Here is a 20,079-nt window from a genome sequence, read left to right as displayed (position 1 = left end):
TACCATGTATCGTAGGGCCGTGGGATGTTCTGGTGACAGACTCGTCAGTGGCGGCTCCTAATCGAACGCCTGGTGGAAGAGCTCCGTTTTACAGGCCCTGTGGAACTGTAAAAGGTCCTGCAGGGTCCTGATGTCCTCTAGAAGCTCATTCCACCACTGAGGAGCCACCACTGAAAAGGCCCTGGCACGAGTAATGGCCAACCTGGTGTTTTTCGGGCCAGGGACAGTTAGGCGATTTTGCGACCATGACCTCAGTGCTCTCTGGGGCACATATGGGGAAAGGCGGTCCCTCAGGTAGACAGGCCCCTGACCATATAGGGCTTTAAAGGTCAAAACCATATGCAGGTTTAAGATCTAAAACATCTTTTGAATTATGGTTCTCAAAGGTGCTATTGCATTGTTGTATTCTTGGATAATTAATATGGATCATTGAGTTATACTAGAAAATGGGGAAAGGATGTGCAAATTACAATCACAGAAGATGAACAGTGTTGGCTTTGGGCAAGAGCTGTTCCTAGACTACTGTCAACTAGTCTTAAAGAAAACATGTATAAATTACTCCTTCAATGGTGCCTAACTCACCATAAATTAGCCCTTATATATAGGATAACAGAGGATAAGGGCTGAAGATTAACAGTTCCTCTGCAGATGTGTTTCATATTTTCTGGTCCTGCCCTAAGATTCAAACATTTTGGAAGACTGTGGTGACCTATGTTAATGAAATGCTGGGTAGGGAAATATCTTTTGAACATAGGATTGACTGATTTGTTCTTCTTGCAGTCCAAGGGACTCTCAAGAGAATTAGTACTAAGTTTATTTACAGCAGTAAGCACAGTTATTGCAATAAACTGGAAAAAGCCAGTATCACCAGCTATCAGTGAGTAGTTTAACAAGATTTGCCTTATTGCACTGTTATCTAAATTAACATACTATTAAAAGGCTAGTAGGGGTAATGTTATGGGACCTGATTTATTTAGTAAATATTGGACATTATTCATTCTTTTTTGTAATGAAAAAAATGTATGATACGATATACTCATTGTGATTTCTTGTAAAGTACCGGTGAATTTGTTTTGTGTATGTGTGTGTATGAATATATGTATTGAGTGTATGTTTATTGAAATGATGATGATGATGATGATTAAAAAAACACAATTAAAATTTTTATTGTACAGTACATGTGTTTACAAGTCCGATATCCATCTCCAAAAATAAGTTTAACAGCAGGGCATGCTATGAACCAAATGAGAAAGAAAGAAGGTATGGAGTCAAGACAGCATGTCATATAAACAGATTTCAAGTTCCTCTTGGCTGGCTAACGGTAACATACAAATTCAGTTCTCCATCTGGGCAGAACTAATACAGATAAAAAAAGAGGCTGCTATTCTCAATGTCTTCAGGCATTCAGTTTTCTTTATGCTTCAGTGAAAGAAGACCCCCCAACTGCCTCTTCAAGGCAGACAGATTCATAACCAGTTAAGTGGGGGGGGGGGTCGACTTTAAGAAATGCTACACAAGAAACAGTAGAAGCATGAAGGTAAATCTCCAGCAGAGGCTCCCTGGTTACTAGAACCAGTGTTTGCTCCTGCAGGACTGCATCCAAAAGGCTCAAGACATTTAGCTATCCAAGAAAAGAAATTCACACTTCTTTAAGGTCAAAAGTAATTGCGACATTATTATTGCTATTATTATCAATTGAAAATTTACTTCATTTGTTATGAGGTGGAAGAGAGTTCCACAAGCCAATTGTGTGAAAAAGGTTTTGTTCTGAATCCCAGTGATATGTAGGTAACCAAGTGAGAAACTATGACTTGTTCAGCTTCTTGTTAGCAGAGTGAGTTTTTGATGGTTGAACAGAGATCTGAGTAAATGTAACACTGGCTCTCTGCTTTACTAAGGGCTTCCTTGGAAATGATATAAACTCATTAACAAAAGCGAAAAGGGGTGGACTGGCCATTTAACGTAACAGGGAAATTTCCTGGTGGGCCACTGCCTTAGAGGATTACTGGGGGTCAGAAGCAAACAGAGCCAAGCCTCAGCAACTCTGCCAGAGCCTCAGGGGCCACTTGGCTTAGACCAGGGGTGTCGAATTCATATGTTATGAGGTCCAGATCTGACATAAATGAGACCTTGTTGGGCCGGGCCATGTGTGTCATAAAACATAATGGCAGGTAGTGGAGAAACAAACTTTATAAAGGACACGAACACAAAGGGTTTTTTTAACTTAAAATAAAAAAATGCTTAAAACATTAGCACTCTTGCAATATTTTGTTTATTTAACAGTGTCTGATAACTGACACCTCTTGCCCTGAATTATTCCATCAAAATGTCTGTGCTGTTGCAGTCTTGAGTATGCTGTTCAGGTGTGTATCTGTAAGCTGCAAACCTATGATGATAGCACTCTTGCAATATTTTGTTTATTTAACAGTGTCTGATAACTGACACCTCTTGCCCTGAATTATTCCATCAAAATGTCTGTGCTGTTGCAGTCTTGAGTATGCTGTTCAGGTGTGTATCTGTAAGCTGCAAACCTATGATGACGCAGCAGCAGCAGCAGAACTGGAAGCAGAAGACAGCCATAGTTTCACTGCTGGCCTGATAGAAGCCCTCCAGGGGCCTGATCCAGCCCCTGGGCCGCATGTTTGACACCCCTGGCTTAGACCCTTCATTGTCAATGGCAACTGGTGTTAAGTTCACCCATGGTCTGTTCCCACACTTCTGCCAGTTTTCAGGAGGGAGCAACAGGTGAGCTGATACCCAGTGTTTGCAGCGCAGAGCAGAGAGACCCTTGAAGTGCTGGATTGTAGCACCCCAAGGGCCACTCAGCTTGGCTTGCTCCAAGACCACTTCCCAGTCCACTCCTGAATGAAAAATCAGTATCCGATAAAGTTCTTCATGAATATTACAGAGTGCTTTGAAGCGGTTACAGATGTCTGGCTACACTAGGCTAAAAATAACAGAAGTCCAGCAGCACCTTGAAAACTAATAACATTTATTCCATCAGCATGAGCTTTTGGGAATCCGAAACTCATGAGAACTCATGCTGGAATAAATGTTATTAGTATTTAAGATGCCACTGGACTTCTGTTTAATTTTGCTACTACATACCAACACAGCTACCTCTCTAGCATCCTCCAAGGATAGCAAGTCAATATCAAAGTTTTATCAAGAAAAATGTCACCTGTCAACTCCTTTGAGAAGGCAGCAAGCACCTGCGTATTCTCTTTCATTCTTAAAATAGGGAGGAACAGGGCCTTTTCTGCTGTAGCCCACAAAGCTACATCCCTTTTCATTTTCTTTGCAAAGTACTAAGACCCTTTCCTCCTCTTAACACTGGCTTTGGGGGAGCAGCACTGCTATCCTTGTGTTTGTATTTGGCTGCCATTTTAACTGTTCGTTTCATTGTATTTCCATGTTTCTAAGTGATTTTAAAGCTTTATGTCGATTTAGAAAACTGTGAAAGAGTGGTGAACTTTGCAGGAGGCATGGAATTAACAGATGGGTTCACGGGCATACAATTCTGTGCTGCCAAAAAGAGTTAACCTGGCAATATATTTGCTGGATTATTTGCACAGCGAAGGCTGTTAAAATCTTTTTTGATTCTCTTGTAACAACAGGAACATCCTATAATCAAAAAAGTTTCATACCAACAGCCTGGTAATTATAGCTCAAGCATAATTTTGTCTCAGACTACTTAGACAAGAAACTTGCAGACCGAGGTAGAGTATATGTAAACATTGTTTTTAAAAACTATCTTTATGACAACATTTGAGCACTCTGTGGTATTGCTCAGTGAGGGAATTAGTCAACTACAGCACCCCCCTCTGCTTAAAGGAGCACACGCCTTTAGATTGAAAAAAGCATTTACAGGATACATTCTTGTGGGGCTGTGCCTTTAAGAAAGGGGGCGGAGCCCTCAAAAGCCCCGCTGTAGCTGCAGGCCTGATCAGTGCTTCTTGATTTTGTGATGTGGATGGGTTTCAAACTAGATTCAAATCTGGTAGCACCTTAGAGACCAACAAGATTTTGGGGGGTATAAACTTTCTGGCCCTGCTGGTGGACCTCCTGATGGCACCTGGGTTTTGGCCACTGTGTGACACAGAGTGTTGGACTGGATGGGCCATTGGCCTGATCCAACATGGCTTCTCTTATGTTCTTACAAGTCAAAGCTCCTGTCATCAATCTGCGAGTCCAGCTGTTCTACTGCAGACCAACACGGCTACCCTCTGAAACGATCTTCATGGGTTTCCAGTGTCAGAGGCAGATGAATCCAAGGAAGCAACAGAACACAACCCCAGCCATACCAGCATTCCCGTCTGTAGCATACATAACATGTCCAGAGTTTCCTCTGTGCGGTCAAAGGGCCAGCTAGATTCCTGGAATAAGACTCCTGGAGTTTGCTGCAGCTGTGGAGCAAAGCAAGGGCCCCATTCATCCTGTTCCCAGAAAGACCAGTGACCACGTTTCCAGTCACAGAGAAAAATAAGCTACTGACATTAGATGGCAGGTGTATGTAAAAGCTGCCCAGGTTCTTTAAGAAAAAGCAGCCGTAGAAAGCTGCAGCATGACCAGGAGAAAAGGCTTAATTCGTTCCCAGTGGGCTATTTTTCTGCTTTAAAATGAATTGGGGGGTGGGGGGGAAACAGTGCGCTGGAAGGGGAAATGGAGCAAGCAATTCCTTTTCCTCCAATCAAACCTGCAGCCTTCCCAAGGCAGTTTTTTGTAAACAGCAATATACCCAGTGAGCGTTTTACATTGTCTGTCATGTTGCATTTATTTTGGACCAGAGTTGGCCTTGAATCGGAGACCCACCTCTCCCATAATCTCACTCGTCAGTCCCTGAAACTGCAATATAGGCAGGCTTTTTTTCAGGGGGGGAAATATACACGTATCTCAAAAGGAACACAAGAACGAAACACACCGACACCCAAAGAAATGAATCCCAGTTCTGCAGTGTGGTCAGTGCTGGGAAGGTGACATGACGTCAGGTCTTCTCCAGTTTATAGCACAAAACCTTTACAGAGTGGCCTGACCCGGATAGGCCAGGCAAGCCCGATCTCGTCAGATCTCAGAAGCTAAGCAGGGCTGGCTCTAGCAAGTATTTGGATGGGAGGCTTCCAAAGAATATGAGGGCCAGGAGGCCAGAGGCAATCAAACCACTTATCTGAATGTCCTCCGTGCCCCAGTAGGAGTCGCCAGAGGTCGCCATGACTTCCAGGCATGCGCACGGGCACACACACACACAAATGTAAAAATACCCAAAAAAAATCTTACAGAGTGACGGGTGAGAGGGAAAGGCATCCAGAATCTTTCCTCCAGCTTCTTGCAGCATTTTCCCAGCATTCTGACAGCAATAGTTTGTCACTGGGAAAATGCTAACCTCCTCCCCCCTCTGCCAGCCACAGCCATTCCTGCAGTTATGAGAGTCACGTCGAAGGTGGTGGCTTGACTTGGGATGCTCCTCTTATCCCTTGGCAGGCGACTGACACTATCCGTAACAAGTGGCACAACCTATCACTCTTCCCGCATTCTGTCCACTTTTGAGAGGTTTTTTTCATCATTTCATTAGAGGGTTAAGCTCCCTCTGTTGTACAAGAAGTTTGAGAGCATTTGTGTTACTCTTTTTTTTTCCCCTCAAAAAGAGAGATGTTGCAAGTTTGGTCAAACATTTTGGACTTTTCAGCACCTGTTTCTGAGGAATGTGTTCTGATGCTCTTTAACAATGAAACTTATGCTCCCTTGATTTTTTTTTTTAAGTGATGGGTAAAATCTGTGAATAGCAGCAAATATACCTAAGATTGGATGAAGGCAACTGGTAAGACCTATGCATAACATCATAATAAAAATTTACAAACAGATGTGAGAACTGAATGACATTAGCATGCGTAGTGAAATAAGAACCCGATATCTCTGTTAAGCCCTGGGGGTTCCATTGTCCTGAGTGTTGTAATAACTTGTAACTCAGCAATCTCCCATTCTAGTCTATCCATGCTCTCCACTCACCCATTTGGTTAGAATATTTCTATGCCACCTCTTCAGAGTCCTGCTTGAGGTGGCTTACAATTAAAAACCACAATATTAAAGTACAAGCCATCGGACATAAGCAGTGTAAAAACTACCCATAACAAAGAAGCAGACCATTAAAAAGCTTTTAACATAAACCCCCTAATTAAAAGCATGTGTAAAAAAAGATGTGTTTTAGCTTGGAGCCTAAGAGTAAGCAAAGCCGGCACCAGGTAAGCCTCAAGGGGGAGAGCATTCCAAAGGCAAGGTGCCACCACAGAAAATGCCCTGTCTCTAGTTGCCACCTGCCTCATTTCTGAAGGTGGGGGCACAGAGTGCAGGGCTTGAGAGGTGGATCAACTGCCTCCATTACACAGAGACAAGATTTTGTGCTGCTAGGGCAAGCCCAAAGTTAACACAGTATAATACTGAAGATGCACAACACAATTCTGGGTAAGTCCAACTGTGCTCAGTGAGACTTACACCCAAATAAGTGTGCATAAGGTTGCAGCTAAAGACCAAGGTTGTTGTTGCTGTTTGATTTGATTTATTAAATTTTTACCCTGCCCTCCCAGCCAAGGCGGCTGTTTCCATCAGCTGGCCAAAAGTGCACTAAGCATTGGAGATTAAGAACTTCATAAGCATTCTACAAGCTGTCATGTTCAGCCTGCAGGTTGCTCTACCAACGCATTCTGTTCCTTTGTAAGTAAATTACAAAGAATTACAGGACACTCAGCTGAGACTTGCGTATTAGAGAGCTTATTCAATTACTTCGATTTCGCCGCGTACACGTCTGATTCACTCTAAGTTAGCCGGCAGTCTAAACTTTAAAATCAGTTGCAGGAGCCCCAACAAACACTTTGTTCCTGCTTAATTAAAAATCATTTTCGTTATCAGGAAGACAGAAGAGAAAGACTCAGATCAAAATTTAAATGTGTAAAAAATTTCTACTTCAGGATAAGAGGCGAGAAAGCTACTGGGAAGATAATCTTTTTTAAGTTACCAAAATCTAAACGCAGAGGGCAAACAGGAACTGGTGCAGACGCTAGAAAACTACTATAATACTCCCCCCAGTGTTCCACCCCATTAGGATATAGGATAATGCACTTTGTGCTAGTTGAAGCCCATGAGGACTTTTCAAGGTCAGGCCCACTTAAGTTACATTAGAGCAATGTGAATTAAAGGGAGGGGGGACAGAGGAGAGGATTATTAACTAAAGAATCTCCACAACAGATATTATTGGTTTCTCAGTACCCAAGGGAATAGGCTATACCACTGAAAAACCAGCCAACATTGTAATAAATCATACACTGTAATAAATCATATACACACGGATTTTTTAAAAAGCTTACTTGTTATTAGTAGGCCCAGTTGCTAACACATCTGACTGAAGCTTCGGGAAGAAGCCTTGTTCATATTTGCCTTGACCTATTTTCATATCGAGCAAGTGCGGATGTATTGCCGTGTGATCGATCTTCGTCAGCCGCTGTTCAATGGCCTGAGCTGAAAAATCAACATACACTGGATTTAGTCATTTTATTATGACACGACTGACAGATCATCATAATGGAGAGCTTACCTAATTCATATCTGAGAACAAAATGAAATGTCTTTGTATAGCTTTTCACTGCCATCAAAGAACTACTGGGCAGGAAAGACTCCAACCCTATGGCTTCGGTACCTAGTACAGGATGGCATTTTTTAGCCAAGGGACGGTAGCAAGGGTGTTCTTCATTCTTGCCAAAAACGTTATGGTTTATGTGTACACTGTCTGCATGTGGGACTACACAGAGGCTGCTATGTAGAACCACCTGCATTGTCTCATCCCAAACTGAACAGTGGTGAAGTCTCCTCGGGGGGGGGGGGAAAGACATTGGCTGAGGTGTTCTGATATCACAGAATGCTCACAAACATTTCATATTCTGAGGGAAAGAAGCTTTTGACAGAAGAATGTTCACAGTCCGTATACTAGATTATTTATTTATTTATTCAATTTATACCCCGGCCTCCCCACCAAGGCAGGCTCAGGGGGGAAGTGAAATGCAGTGTGAACAGAGAAGTGAAATGTCAGTTTGAACAGAGAAAAATTGCAGGGATGGGGGAAACACAGAATTCAACAAAGGGAGGTGATGGGGGAAAGAAGGAACAGGGACTTGGCATAAAGGTAGCATTCCGAGAAGTGTGAGCTAGGAAGTTGACTGGTACCATAGGTCAACTCCCACAAAGTTCCTATATTATTAAGAATTGCGAAGAAGAAACATTTCAGCAACTCCCACAAGAACTACAGTGGGAGAAGTCTCACTTAGTGCAATTCCCCCAATGACGGAAGATCTATACTGCAAATATAAACAGCAAATCCATTTCACTCTATTTCCATAAACAGCAAGTCAATTTCTAGGGGGGAAAGTTTACATTTCTCTTGCACAGGGGACCAGGGGAAAAGCATTCCACCCTGATAAGCTTTTCTGTGGGGTTTTTTTCCTTGCCTAAAATACTGGGATTGAGCCAGCTACTCAACGGTAACGTTATCTACTATGAATTAAACAGAGACGCTCATATCAATCACTCCATTTCTTCTGAGGTGGCTGATGGATGATTCATTGCCCCCTTGTCTCAGGTGTCCCTGAAATATATATTTCTGCTGTTTTTCAGAGCCATTTGGGGACTTGTTGCCGGGGAGGGGGGCTTCAATAGCATTTAGAATGTTACCTTTCCCCATTTACAGCAATTCCATTTCCCCAAAGCACCTGACCAACAATAGCATTTGTGTAAGGAATGAGGTGTGCATGCAGGACCAGAGGATGGCAACAAGATGTGTACCAGCATTGTGAAGCCCAGTGTCTGGTCCTGAACTCTGTTGTTATTGTGCACTTGCAGAGTGTTTAATGGGACTGTCAAAAGTTAAGGAAGTGGAGGTGGGGAAGGCTACTGCTTTGAGAGCCTGTTTGGAGTAGTGGTTAGGTGTGGGGACTCTAATCTGGGAGCACCGGGTTTGATTCCCCGCTCCTCCACTCGCAGCTGCTGGATGACCTTGGGCAAGCCATAGTTCTGTCAGAGCTGTTCTCTCAAGGACAGGTCTCTCAGAGCTCTCTCAGCCCCGCCCACCTCACAGGGTGTCTGTTGTGGGGAGGGGAAGGGAAAGGAGTTTGTGAGCTGCTCTGAGACTCCGAGTGAAGGGCGGGGTATAAACCCAATCTCCTCCTCCTCCTCCTCCTCTTCTTCTTCTAAAGCAGTTTCAGAGGGCAGCCATGTTGATCTGCAGTAGAACAGCTAGATTCATTTCTGGTGAAGGGAACGTTGACTCTTGAAAGCTTATACCCCCAAAATCTTCCTGGTTTCTAAGGTTCTACTGGACTTGAATCCAGCTGCTTCAAAGCAGATTGTAATAAATATTAAGATGCTTGTATTAACATTTCATCCCTGTTCCTCTCTATACAATTGCATGAAACACACTATGTTGGTGTGTGCTAATAGTCAAGCAAATGTTTGGTGTTTCATTCATATTTGTGGATTAAGTGAACAAAGGAAACGGGATAGAACGATTGGCCTGCTGCCTCTCAGGACAGAGAACACGGGATTCCGGTACCCCGATATCAACCGAAGCCAATCTTAGGAGGGAAAGCGGACCCAAAAATTGAAACAGTTTTGGACGCACATGAATACAAACATTCCAATATTCCATTTCCGAAATGCAAGCAACAGACCTGAATGAAAACCTGTTTTTGACATATCCTATGCGCTTGAAATAATAATCGACGTGGCCCCAGCTGCAGAGGCTTAAATGTGGTTTTACATTTTATTACGTTACAACGGTGCCCTGAACCCCACTGAGAAGCATGATATAGATACCCATAAATATTCACAAAGGATAAAACAGGAGGGATGAGAAATTATAAGCGTCCGATGCTCTGTGTTTTTAATTATTGCTATGAAAACTGGTAGATTTTTCCATACCTGCTTCTTTTAAAGTGGTGCACTTCTGATATGTAGATGTTCTTAAGGCAGGAGCCCTGACATTATACAGCCTCATCTTATCAATCCGCGAATCGAACACTCGTAGAAAGGGATCCTTCTCTTCCCACTGAGACATAATTTTATTGTCGATAAATGTTGCGAACATTTGGGTTTCAATGAAGTGAGAGAGGAATGGAAGGTAAGGCTCAGATTGGTCGGAAAGGAAGGAAGCCTGGCGGGAGAAACAGGGGAGGGAAATCCAAAAGAAACAAACGGTTAGCACACAAGTATACACCATGCGTTGTATTTCAGCCATTGGTGTACTCTAGCAGCTTGAATAACCCTGACTAGCCTGATCTCATCAGAGACTGGAAGCTAAGCAGGGTCAGCCACAGTTATTACTTGGATGGGAGACCACCAGGGAAGACTGGGGGTGTTACGCGGAGGAAGGCAATGGCAAACTACCACCCTTGCTTATCTCTTGCCTTGAAAACCTCATGAGACAGAACCTCACAGACTTGATGGCACAAAATTATAATTATAATATCAGGGGCATGTTCATAGGCTAGATGCATGGTCTAATAGCAAATTGTGTTTGTAAAAAGAAAATAATTGGGGAAGTTGGACAAAGTTCTGCAATCGAAACTATCAGACCATTACAGAGTCCCAGTTTACTACCTTTCGTGGTGCTGAATCCTGCAGATTTGTTCTGCTGATGGCACTGGGCAGAACATTCCCTCGCTCCATTCAGCACAGGAAGGCACCCACCATCAGCAGAAAAGATCAAGAGGATCCAACCCATTAACTTTTAGTACGCTCACGGGGCGCCATGGCTGCCTGACATCCCTTTCACAGCTGGGTAGCCCATCCAAAGTTTCTCCAGTCTTAGTCCATCAATTTCAGCTGGTTTAGACTGGAGTAAATCTGCAAACGATTATACTGCCAATCTCTCAGGATAAGCTTGACCATCATATTTCCTGAATGACTAAAGACATCTGGCAATATACATACTGACAGAAATCCAATATATGGTTTTTAAGATGATCTAAGCAATAAAATGACTCAGAATAAATCCATATTTCAATGGGGGTAGGGTCGGGAATACGTCACATTAAATTTGGTTTTAATTAATTTGATTCAGATAGATTCTCTATCAATATTTCACTTATAGACTCATTTTTAATTGAATTATTTTCCTAGAGGGGGCAAAATTTAAAATTACCTACGGATGCCTACATAGATTGACAGCACACCTAAATAGGACTGCTCCAATTTTTACCCTGTGCATTGGTATTGAAACCCACACAAAAATTTACATTTTGGGGATTGGGGGGGGGGAACTGTCTGTGGTAACGGTACATGTAAAATTACACGATACCAAAGTTGTACAATACCAGAGTTGTGCAATATCTAATGTAATATTCTCTGAAAACAGTTCCCCTAAATTTCAGGTAGGAGATTTCTCTCCCCAACACCCTACTCCCTTAAATCCTTTGAAGATACAAAGACTGAACTCAAGACTTTGTTCTTGCAAAGCATGTGCTCTACCCACTGTTCTGTGGGACTTTTAACTGCAGACCAATTAAATTAGCTTAGAAGAGAAAGATCCAGCTGCTTTTACTTTGTCAAAATTTTGCATCTGTTCCCTGTTTGTCAGCCATGATTCCCTGTCCTGTGCAGCTTGAATGACGAAAGCCTCGTAATCAGAAAACATCTGCGTGAAGCGGCTGGCAAAGACCTCCCGAAGCTGCACATTCAGTTTATAGTCCCTCAGCTCCCCTTCTTCGCACTGAAGCTTCACATCTCTTTCCTTTTCCATCAGAGGAAGGGTAATGCTCATTTTATCTACTGCCACTCCTGTCCTCTTTGCCAAAGCCTGGAGGCGGGCGATGGTTTCGTTGCCTTTCAGCAGCTCGTACATGTTGATGGTATTGCTGGGGATGTTCCCATTCTTCTTATCATTGGCGAGCTCATTAAGGACCAGGTTCTTCAGCTTAGTGGCACTCTCGCTAGAATGGAGGGCGGCCTCCAGGGGGACCCCAAACTGAAGGAGAACTTCGGAGAGCTCCTGGATAAAATCCAGCTTGTTGGGAAACTGAGGAAGTTCCTCTGGTAACTCGATGAAATGGTTATCGATATCCACAAAACAGAGGTTAGCCTGGGGGAAAAAATAAGCCAAATATATGTTGAAAGAGAAATCAACATCTTATAGTCTATAGAGTAGCAGCCCTAATAGTCCAAACTCATCTGACCTCATCAGAACTTGGAAGCTAAGCAGGGTCAGTACTTGGATGGGAGGCCACCAAGGAAAACTTTGACTCTTGCTATACAGATCAAGGCAATGGCAAACCATCTCTTACCCTGAAAGCCCATGAGGCAGAACATCTTGGGGTTGCCATGAATCAGTGGTTACTCAATGGCACTCTTTACCTATAGTCTAATAGTGGCAATGCACTATGCAACAAAGAGGCATAAAACCCTGGGTTCAAATCCCCCATTTAGCCACCTTTGTAACAACAGGCCAGACCACTGGTCCATCTAACTCAGTACTGTCTATTCTGTCGGCCAGTGGTGCTCTAATATCTCCAGTTCTTTCCGAATACCTTCTCCCCAAAATCCTTTACCTTGGAGAACTGAGGAGAGATCAGTATACGCCTTTGTGCAAGTCAGTAATTCAGGCCAAACCTACCTCACCAGGATTGTTTTGAGGTACTTATTTTAATTTTTTTAAATTATAGTATTGATTGCACAATGACACCCCCACAACACCGTGCACAAATCCTTTTGGAATATCTCTCTCTGCTTGTTATAAGAGCCAGAGAAAAACAGGAGCTATTATAGTGAACATGTGATCATGCTTATCTCTAAATTCTACAACTCTGCACACAGCTTTCTTTTTATCCACATGCTCGAAAGGCAGACAGCACGTACTGCCTCATAACAGAGGCGTGTAACTCCTCAAGTGCACAATGTGGCTGAGATGTATCTTAAATTCAGCAATTTACACCATACGGGTGCTGTACTACCAAACATGCAGGATATTCAAGGCTATGAACGAGCACAGATGTGTTCATAAAGAAATATTTGTAAAGACTGAAATTAGAACAAAAGTAGCAAGAGAGCCTTTCAACTGATTATGGCACGGCTGAGGCAACAGGACACCATCGGCTCAGAACATTTTTATACTTGAGGCAAGAAATCCTCCTCCAAATCCTCCCCCACCACAATAAAAAAATATAACGTATATTAAACAGCAGGTTGCTCATTTCGTTCAAGAGCACAGAAATTTCACCACCTGAGGTAGCGTCGTAATGATAGAGCCAGCCATCTAAAACACGTAAAAAGCGATTTCTCTGCCCAAATGGAATCTTCCTTTGGAGGGTGAAAAGTAAATGATTTATTATATATGATTTATTATATAGAACAATGACCCCTGCCCCCTCAGAAATACAGCAGTATAATGTTTCCTCTCAAGCTTCTATCTGTAATTCATTGCTTGCGAATTTGCTGTGTTGAACGAAGAAGAGTGTTTTAAAAATCCAGTTTGCTTCCCCTGAGGGAAGTGAGGTGTCAGCTGTACCAAGCATGACAAAACAGCCTAACAGGAGACCTAGATATCCACAAGGGCAACAGCAACCCATACTTGTTAGTCTTTAAACTGACGTTTAATTGGTACCAGCGTTTGGTTGCTTTCTCTAGGGCACGTTGAAGAAGTTCACTTCCAGTTTACTTCCCACAGAAAGACAAAGGTAACAATCTGAAGTAGCCTCCAAATGACATAAATTAGTTCCTTTATATAAATGTGTATTTTTTAAAAAAGTACACTAAGGGAGGCCACAAAGATAACATTAAATATATTGCACAAATTAAAAACCAGGAGCGCTTAAAAAACAACAACACAATTTCTTGTGGTTTTCATATTTATATTTGCATATATGGGGGGGTTGTCCATTAGCAATCTATTTATGCACACAACAATTAAAGAGTCTGCAGTTCTTTAATTATTTCTGTATTCTTGGCTCAGAGAATCTATCCTCTTACCAGTATTTAATTTCAAAGGCTTTTTAATATGAGGGTTTGCATACCAGTGAAGATTTTCTTTTTTTTTTTAAGTCTGAAAATGAGATCTGAGCCCAGAAAGTTCTCAGTCTCCCATTTTCTTCTTTTCAAAACACCCAAATGATAAACATGAATAACAGTTGAGCCCCCTAAAATTCATGATGAGCAATTGCAATTATTAGAATTTTATCTCAAGACCACAAATGGTTTATATTTGGCTCCAACGGATAGGAACTTGGCCTTCAGCCTGAACAATAGAAGGAATGTAGAACTGAAATATAATTCACTAGATATTACGTGCTAAAGGATCAACTGGTTTTACACTCTGCCGAAACCTCGTATTCAAACTATGACAGTTCTGTCTCTGTCCCTTTGCCAATACTTTCAAAGTCATTTTTGTAGAAGTAAGAGCAATTTTTGTAAAAGCAAACTTAATTTTAAAAGGCCAGTAATAACTAAAAGGATAGGACTAAACTGCACAAGTGATACTGCCAACTCTTAAAATATATTTAACTTTGTTTACTATGATCATCAGCTTAAAAACCAAATAATCCCTACCCAAATCAGTCTGTAGAATGAAAACAGGAAGTTTTCTAACAGAAGACCTGGCCTGCACTGTGGTCATCTAACAAAATTAAGAACTACCAAATTCTAACAGAAGACCACAGTGCAGGAAATATAAATTATATAAACAAAATCTCACTAAGAACCATGGCTACAGCCCACACATCATTTCCTTGGGCCCAGGAGAACTTGTAACCATGGGCCTCCCCACTTGGACTCCTACACACATACAATCTCCTGAATTGTTAAAGAAAAAAAATGTTGATTTCATTTGTGCATTGTCATTAATAGACCATACCATGGTAATGGGTTTGCAACTCTGGGTAGGCCCCAGTATTGGTTATTCCAACCCCACAAGTTCAGTTGAATGACAGTTTGATTGCCAAAAAAACAATTTCCACAAAACAGTGCGTTTCATAATGGTCCAATAATTCACCATTGAGAAAAATCCACTGATACTCCAACCATGTGAAAATTCCAAACATGTGAAAACAGTTAAGTCTAACAGTACAGTATTGCATCCTTCTAAACTCAATGATTTCAATGGACTTAGAAGGATGCACTCCTGCCAACCTAGCAGTTCGAAAGCAAGAAATTGCAAGTAGATAAATAGGTACCACTTCAGTGGGAAGGTAACAGCGTTCCGTGCGCCTTGGTGTTTAGTCATGCCGGCCACATGACCACGGAAACGTCTTCGGACAGTGCTGGCTCTTCGGCTTTGAAACGGAGATGATCACCACAACCCTAGAGTTAGACTCGGCTAGCTTTCGAGCAAGGGAACCTTTACCTTTTACCTTTAGAAGGATGTAACTCAGTTTAGGATTCCGCCATAAATAACTTTATTCTATCATAAAATACAAGGCTGGACTTAATGGTGGTGGTGGGGAATGTCCTGTACTATAAATATTCCAGGATGGTGGATTCTACTCATAGTTCTGCAAAGGAATAAAAGAGTCCTTGGAACAGTCCTTGAGTATCTGAATGGAGCAGATTTGGTATTAAACCTTGTCAGCAGTGTATATTTGTGTTTTACATATAAATAAGAACAACCAAATTCTACAATATAGTGCAAGTTTTTGTGCTCCTTTCTGGCAACTGGTGGGGTATGGGGAGGGTCTCACCAGGAGTGGTAGGAAGGCCCAGGCGATGTCACCGATGACATGTTCATGTTGTTCTAGCATGTACAGGAAGTGATGTCATCATGTCACGACATTGGGCAATGCTCCAGTATTTGGGCAAAAACTCTATGGTAAAAATGGCTTCTACCATAGAGTTTTTGCCCAAATACCAGAGCACTGCCTGGACATCGCCACATTGCCAGTGACAAAACCTGGGCCTCCCTCTCTCTCCTGGTAAGATCCCCCGCTGGCCTGTTGATTGGCAGTGTGGGCCCCCCGCCTCCACCAGGGGGATTCTAGTAACCCAAATTCCTCCAGAACTCTTCACCGGGTTCAATATTAACTACATAACTCACATTCACACAGGTTCACATACAAGGATGTTCTGAGCATAATAAAAGAGCTAAAACTTTACCTGTAATTTTTTACTTTTAAAAAAGTGGAGACCAGAATGTATGGCTGACTTGACTGGATTTTCTTTGGTGCAATTTTGGATTTGATTTGCACCTCCACCATGTATTCCAATTTGTTTATTTAAATATTTATATCCCAATTTTCTTCCCAATGGGGTCCCAAAGCAGCTTAGAACACCATTCTCCCCTCCTCCATTTTATCCTCACAGTCAACCACCACCAATGTGAGGCGGGTCAGTCTGAGAGTGAATAAGTGGGAGCTTTTGTGACAAAGTGAGGAGTTGGTCTTGGGTCTCCCATATCATAAGTCCAACACTCTAATTACGATACTGTACTGGCTCTGCTTCCAGAAAATTGGCATTACTTCCTGGTCTTCATTTTAAGAACGTTACAAACCACACATTTAGAATGATTCATCATGCCATATTCATATTTCTTTCTTCCCTGTTCCTTTTTTTCATGCTTAACATGATGTTAAGCCTGATGAAGACATCTGGGGAACATGAGAGCTTGCACTTGCTATTTTGCACTATTTGACTGATCCTATTTTTTAAAAAAAGTCTGATTCACTATTATTCTTTTTCACATTCCCCTTTCCCCAAGGGAAAACACTGCTAACTACCATTTTGTCAAATTCAGAAGTGTATCCATATTCTTTGCAGTAGAAGTCCAAGGCACTGCTAAATGTAATTTGGCGCACATGTTTATGGAATAGATCCTACCATCTTAAATAAAGGACCAGAGGTCCATCAGTGGCTATTAGCCACAAGGCAGAGATAGGACCTCTCGGTCTGGGGCAAGTGATGTTCTGTATTCTTGGTGCTTGGAGGGGGGGGGGCAACAGTGGGAGGGCTTCTGGCGTCCTGGCCCCACTGATGGACCTCCTGATGGCACCTGGTATTTTTGGCCACTGTGTGCTGGATCCATAGGCCTGATCCAATATTGGCTTCTCTTATGTTCTAACAGATGTGAAAGCAACAATTACCACCTGTAATAAACCAAACCACTGGAGATAATCAGCTGTACTGATTCAGGACAGTCATACACACATGAATACCACAGGCAATATGAACATTAGTTAGACTTGGCAATGAGTATGGTGCTTGGCAGCATGTACAGCCCTTGCAGCTAGTGGTAAAACTCTGGTGTGGAAATGCACTCTCTGTATACCTCCATAGTCATAATTACAACGAAAACCTTTCAGGGTACTTGGTCATGGAGTCACTGGACAGTTAGTACACATGCTATAGCGCCCTCTAAAGCTGTCCTCTATGAAGGCCTAAGGAGAGGTCACAACATGGCTTTTGGACCTTTTACAGCCCACTTGTCCAGAAGATCAGTGGGAGCAGTTCCAGTTCTGCTATTTAAGAGAACACTTGGGTGCTACTTGTGCCAAAGTGGAAATGCCCCGCTACCCCACTGAAACTGCTGGGATCTTGTGCTGGACCCAGCCAGCTTTTTTACCCAGTTTCCCTCTCTTCTACAGCCCCCACCCCACCCCCTAGCTTTTCTCCATGCAGGTTTCATGGTTGTCAGCAAAGCCCTTTTTGGTGGTCAAAGGGGACTCTCTTTTTCCCTGAGCACAAAAGCTGGCTAAATCCAACTCAAACTCTTGTTGTCCTCCCCTTCTAATATGATGGGGGGAGGGGAACAAATATTATTTGGGTAAGACCTCGATGCCCCTTTTCACTAAGTATACTTTCCATTGTACGGGACTAATACTGCCCAGTGGGATGCTCTGACCAACGGGAAAACAAAAAACTGTTGCAGTCCAGAAACGATAAATGATGGTCACACAGAAGCTTTGTTTTTGTCTGCTCCAAAGCTCAGGTAAGCAGCCACATTACAGTACAACTACAAACACTGCCTATGAGATTCAATTCTTGAGTTTACAGAAAATTAAAATAGAAGAAAGTTCCCTATTTCAGGGAGCCAGACACACCAGAGACAATCCTAAGAATCAGCTGCTTAAGGACCAAATTCACCTCTTGGGGAAGTTCCAGTTTGGAACGATCTGTTCCTTCCTTGGACTGCAGACCCATCAAGTAAGGTACAGGAGCATCAAGGAAATGCAGGAGAGAGGCAGGCAAGATGGGAACATACACGTGTTGCCACTGAAATGGGAACAGCAGCGTGGTGATTCCTTCTGCAACTGTCATCAGACGCTGGTAGTCTGAGAAAAGAGAAAACCCACACAGAATTACAGTATCATTGCATTTAAAAAAACAACAACCCACAAACGTTTCAGCATCAGACAGATGGCAAAAGCAGAGCAATCTCAAAACCCACAGGACACTTTTTATAGTTATTCATCAGCTTGATTTAATGTGCAGCACCATTTTCATTGCTCGTTTAAAATGTATTAAAATATTAACTCCAGCACTACTGCAGAAATAATGCTATGAAAATTTAACTAGACACATTCCACTAGGAAAAGCAAATTTAAGATAAACACAGGGAACAGCAGGGCAGAGTTATGTACATGGCTTTGTTGAACTGCCAGAGGAATGGAGATATGCAGAAAGGAATGAACAGAGGAAGAATTACTGTCAGAGTCTTTTAACCCCCTCCCCCTTTTTTTGTTCCTAATTGCTCATTAGGTTGAAATTTCAGTTCATGCAGTAGCAAGTTCCAAACTCTAAGCCAGCCTGCAAAACCATCTTTGGACAGAATGAAAATTAAGTATGCAAACATAAAACAAGAGCTTATTTTTAAACACAGCTCTCATGCCCATACTCCGCTCAAATTCTCTGCTATCCTGTCAGGGTTTTATTACTGTGTACTATATTTGCTTCCAGCCAGATACGGATCCTTGTACTACACCATTGATGATAAAATTTCATTTTTCGGAACAGCTTCAAGGCATCGTCAAAAGAAGGCAACCTCAGTTTGGTTAACCATAATTTCTTCAATATCAGGGATCGTTAAACACTCAAAGATGGGCTTTCCAAGTTTAGGACATCTGTATGAGATAGGATTTGACACACTTGGCTTGCCTCCTGGTTTTATCGACCATTAAAAACTTCCCACTAAGCATCTGCTCAAGGCAGAAGAAAGCAAAAGACACTTTTCCTTTCTGAGAGCCAAACTAGATGTTACGGACCCACAGCCAGCAACAACATTTTAGAGAATAATTTGGCTGTTTAAAAATGCTGTGGGGGCCCAGTCCCACAGCACAGTGGGAACAAGGCAATCTGGTCTCCCTCCACAACTTCCCCCTCCAAAGGCACAGGGGGACGTACTTTTATGTCAATCAAGAATAGCCAGGATGGACAGAGGCCTGGCATGACAGGAAATCAAGACAAGCAAGGGATACCAGCTGAAGACAAAGAGTGGCTTCAAGTCATAGATAAAGACCTCAGCACAACTGAGGTCTGGCTCTGCTAGGCCGCTCCATATTTCTCAGAGTGTGTGGCTCCTGTTAAGGACGGGATTTTACAGATGACAAAGGCCTTGAGAAATGGCGGTGGCTTTGCTCAGAGAACCCAGGATGACGAACAATTGGTTAAAGAGACAGTTGCCCTGCCCAAGAAATCCTCCATCCCTATGAGGCAGGCACCATAAAAGCTGACTCAGCACTATCTCATTCTGCAGCCTAACAAAGCAACTTTGGGGGGGAGGGGGGAGAGACAGAATACATAGATTTTCACCATTAAAAATAAAAGATTCTGAAAGTGGTATGGCTTGGGATTGCCAGTAGCCAGAGGTGACACAGTAGTTTTGTCAGCGACTATCGTTATTATTTTACAAAAGGTACTTATATCTCTATTGCCAGTAAACTGGGGAACAGTTGGTCTCTACAGTCTAGGGTTTCACTCACAAAAAAACCAAGTGTGGGGTGATGATCCCAGTGTCAAGACAAAGATCATGGAGACCCATGTTCGAATACCCACTCTGCCATGGAAGCTTGTTGGGTCGCCCCCCCCCCCCCCCCCCCCCCAAACACACCCACCCCACCCACCCGCACG

At 42.6% G+C, this 20,079-nt stretch overlaps 1 protein-coding gene across 1 annotated transcript in view; it reads right to left on the bottom strand.

The window, feature by feature from the left end:
* The window catches only part of DENND5B (DENN/MADD domain containing 5B), a gene marked incomplete at its 3' end in the record, with an annotated part of 97,661 nt that overhangs the window by 47,221 nt on the left and 30,361 nt on the right, over positions 1–20,079 (bottom strand). Inside the window, exons 5-8 of the mRNA XM_015413899.1 lie at positions 18,097–18,284; positions 11,579–12,115; positions 9,958–10,189; positions 7,356–7,506 (exon numbers count right to left, since the gene is read on the bottom strand). Coding sequence (XP_015269385.1) covers positions 7,356–7,506; positions 9,958–10,189; positions 11,579–12,115; positions 18,097–18,284 — 1,108 coding nt within the window. The remainder of the gene's footprint in view (positions 1–7,355; positions 7,507–9,957; positions 10,190–11,578; positions 12,116–18,096; positions 18,285–20,079) is intronic.

The sequence above is a fragment of the Gekko japonicus genome, unplaced genomic scaffold (assembly GCF_001447785.1).
Source record: "Gekko japonicus isolate JY-2015 unplaced genomic scaffold, Gekko_japonicus_V1.1 scaffold1588, whole genome shotgun sequence".
NCBI lineage: Eukaryota > Metazoa > Chordata > Lepidosauria > Squamata > Gekkonidae > Gekko > Gekko japonicus.
This window is presented reverse-complemented; position numbering and strand designations above follow the sequence as displayed.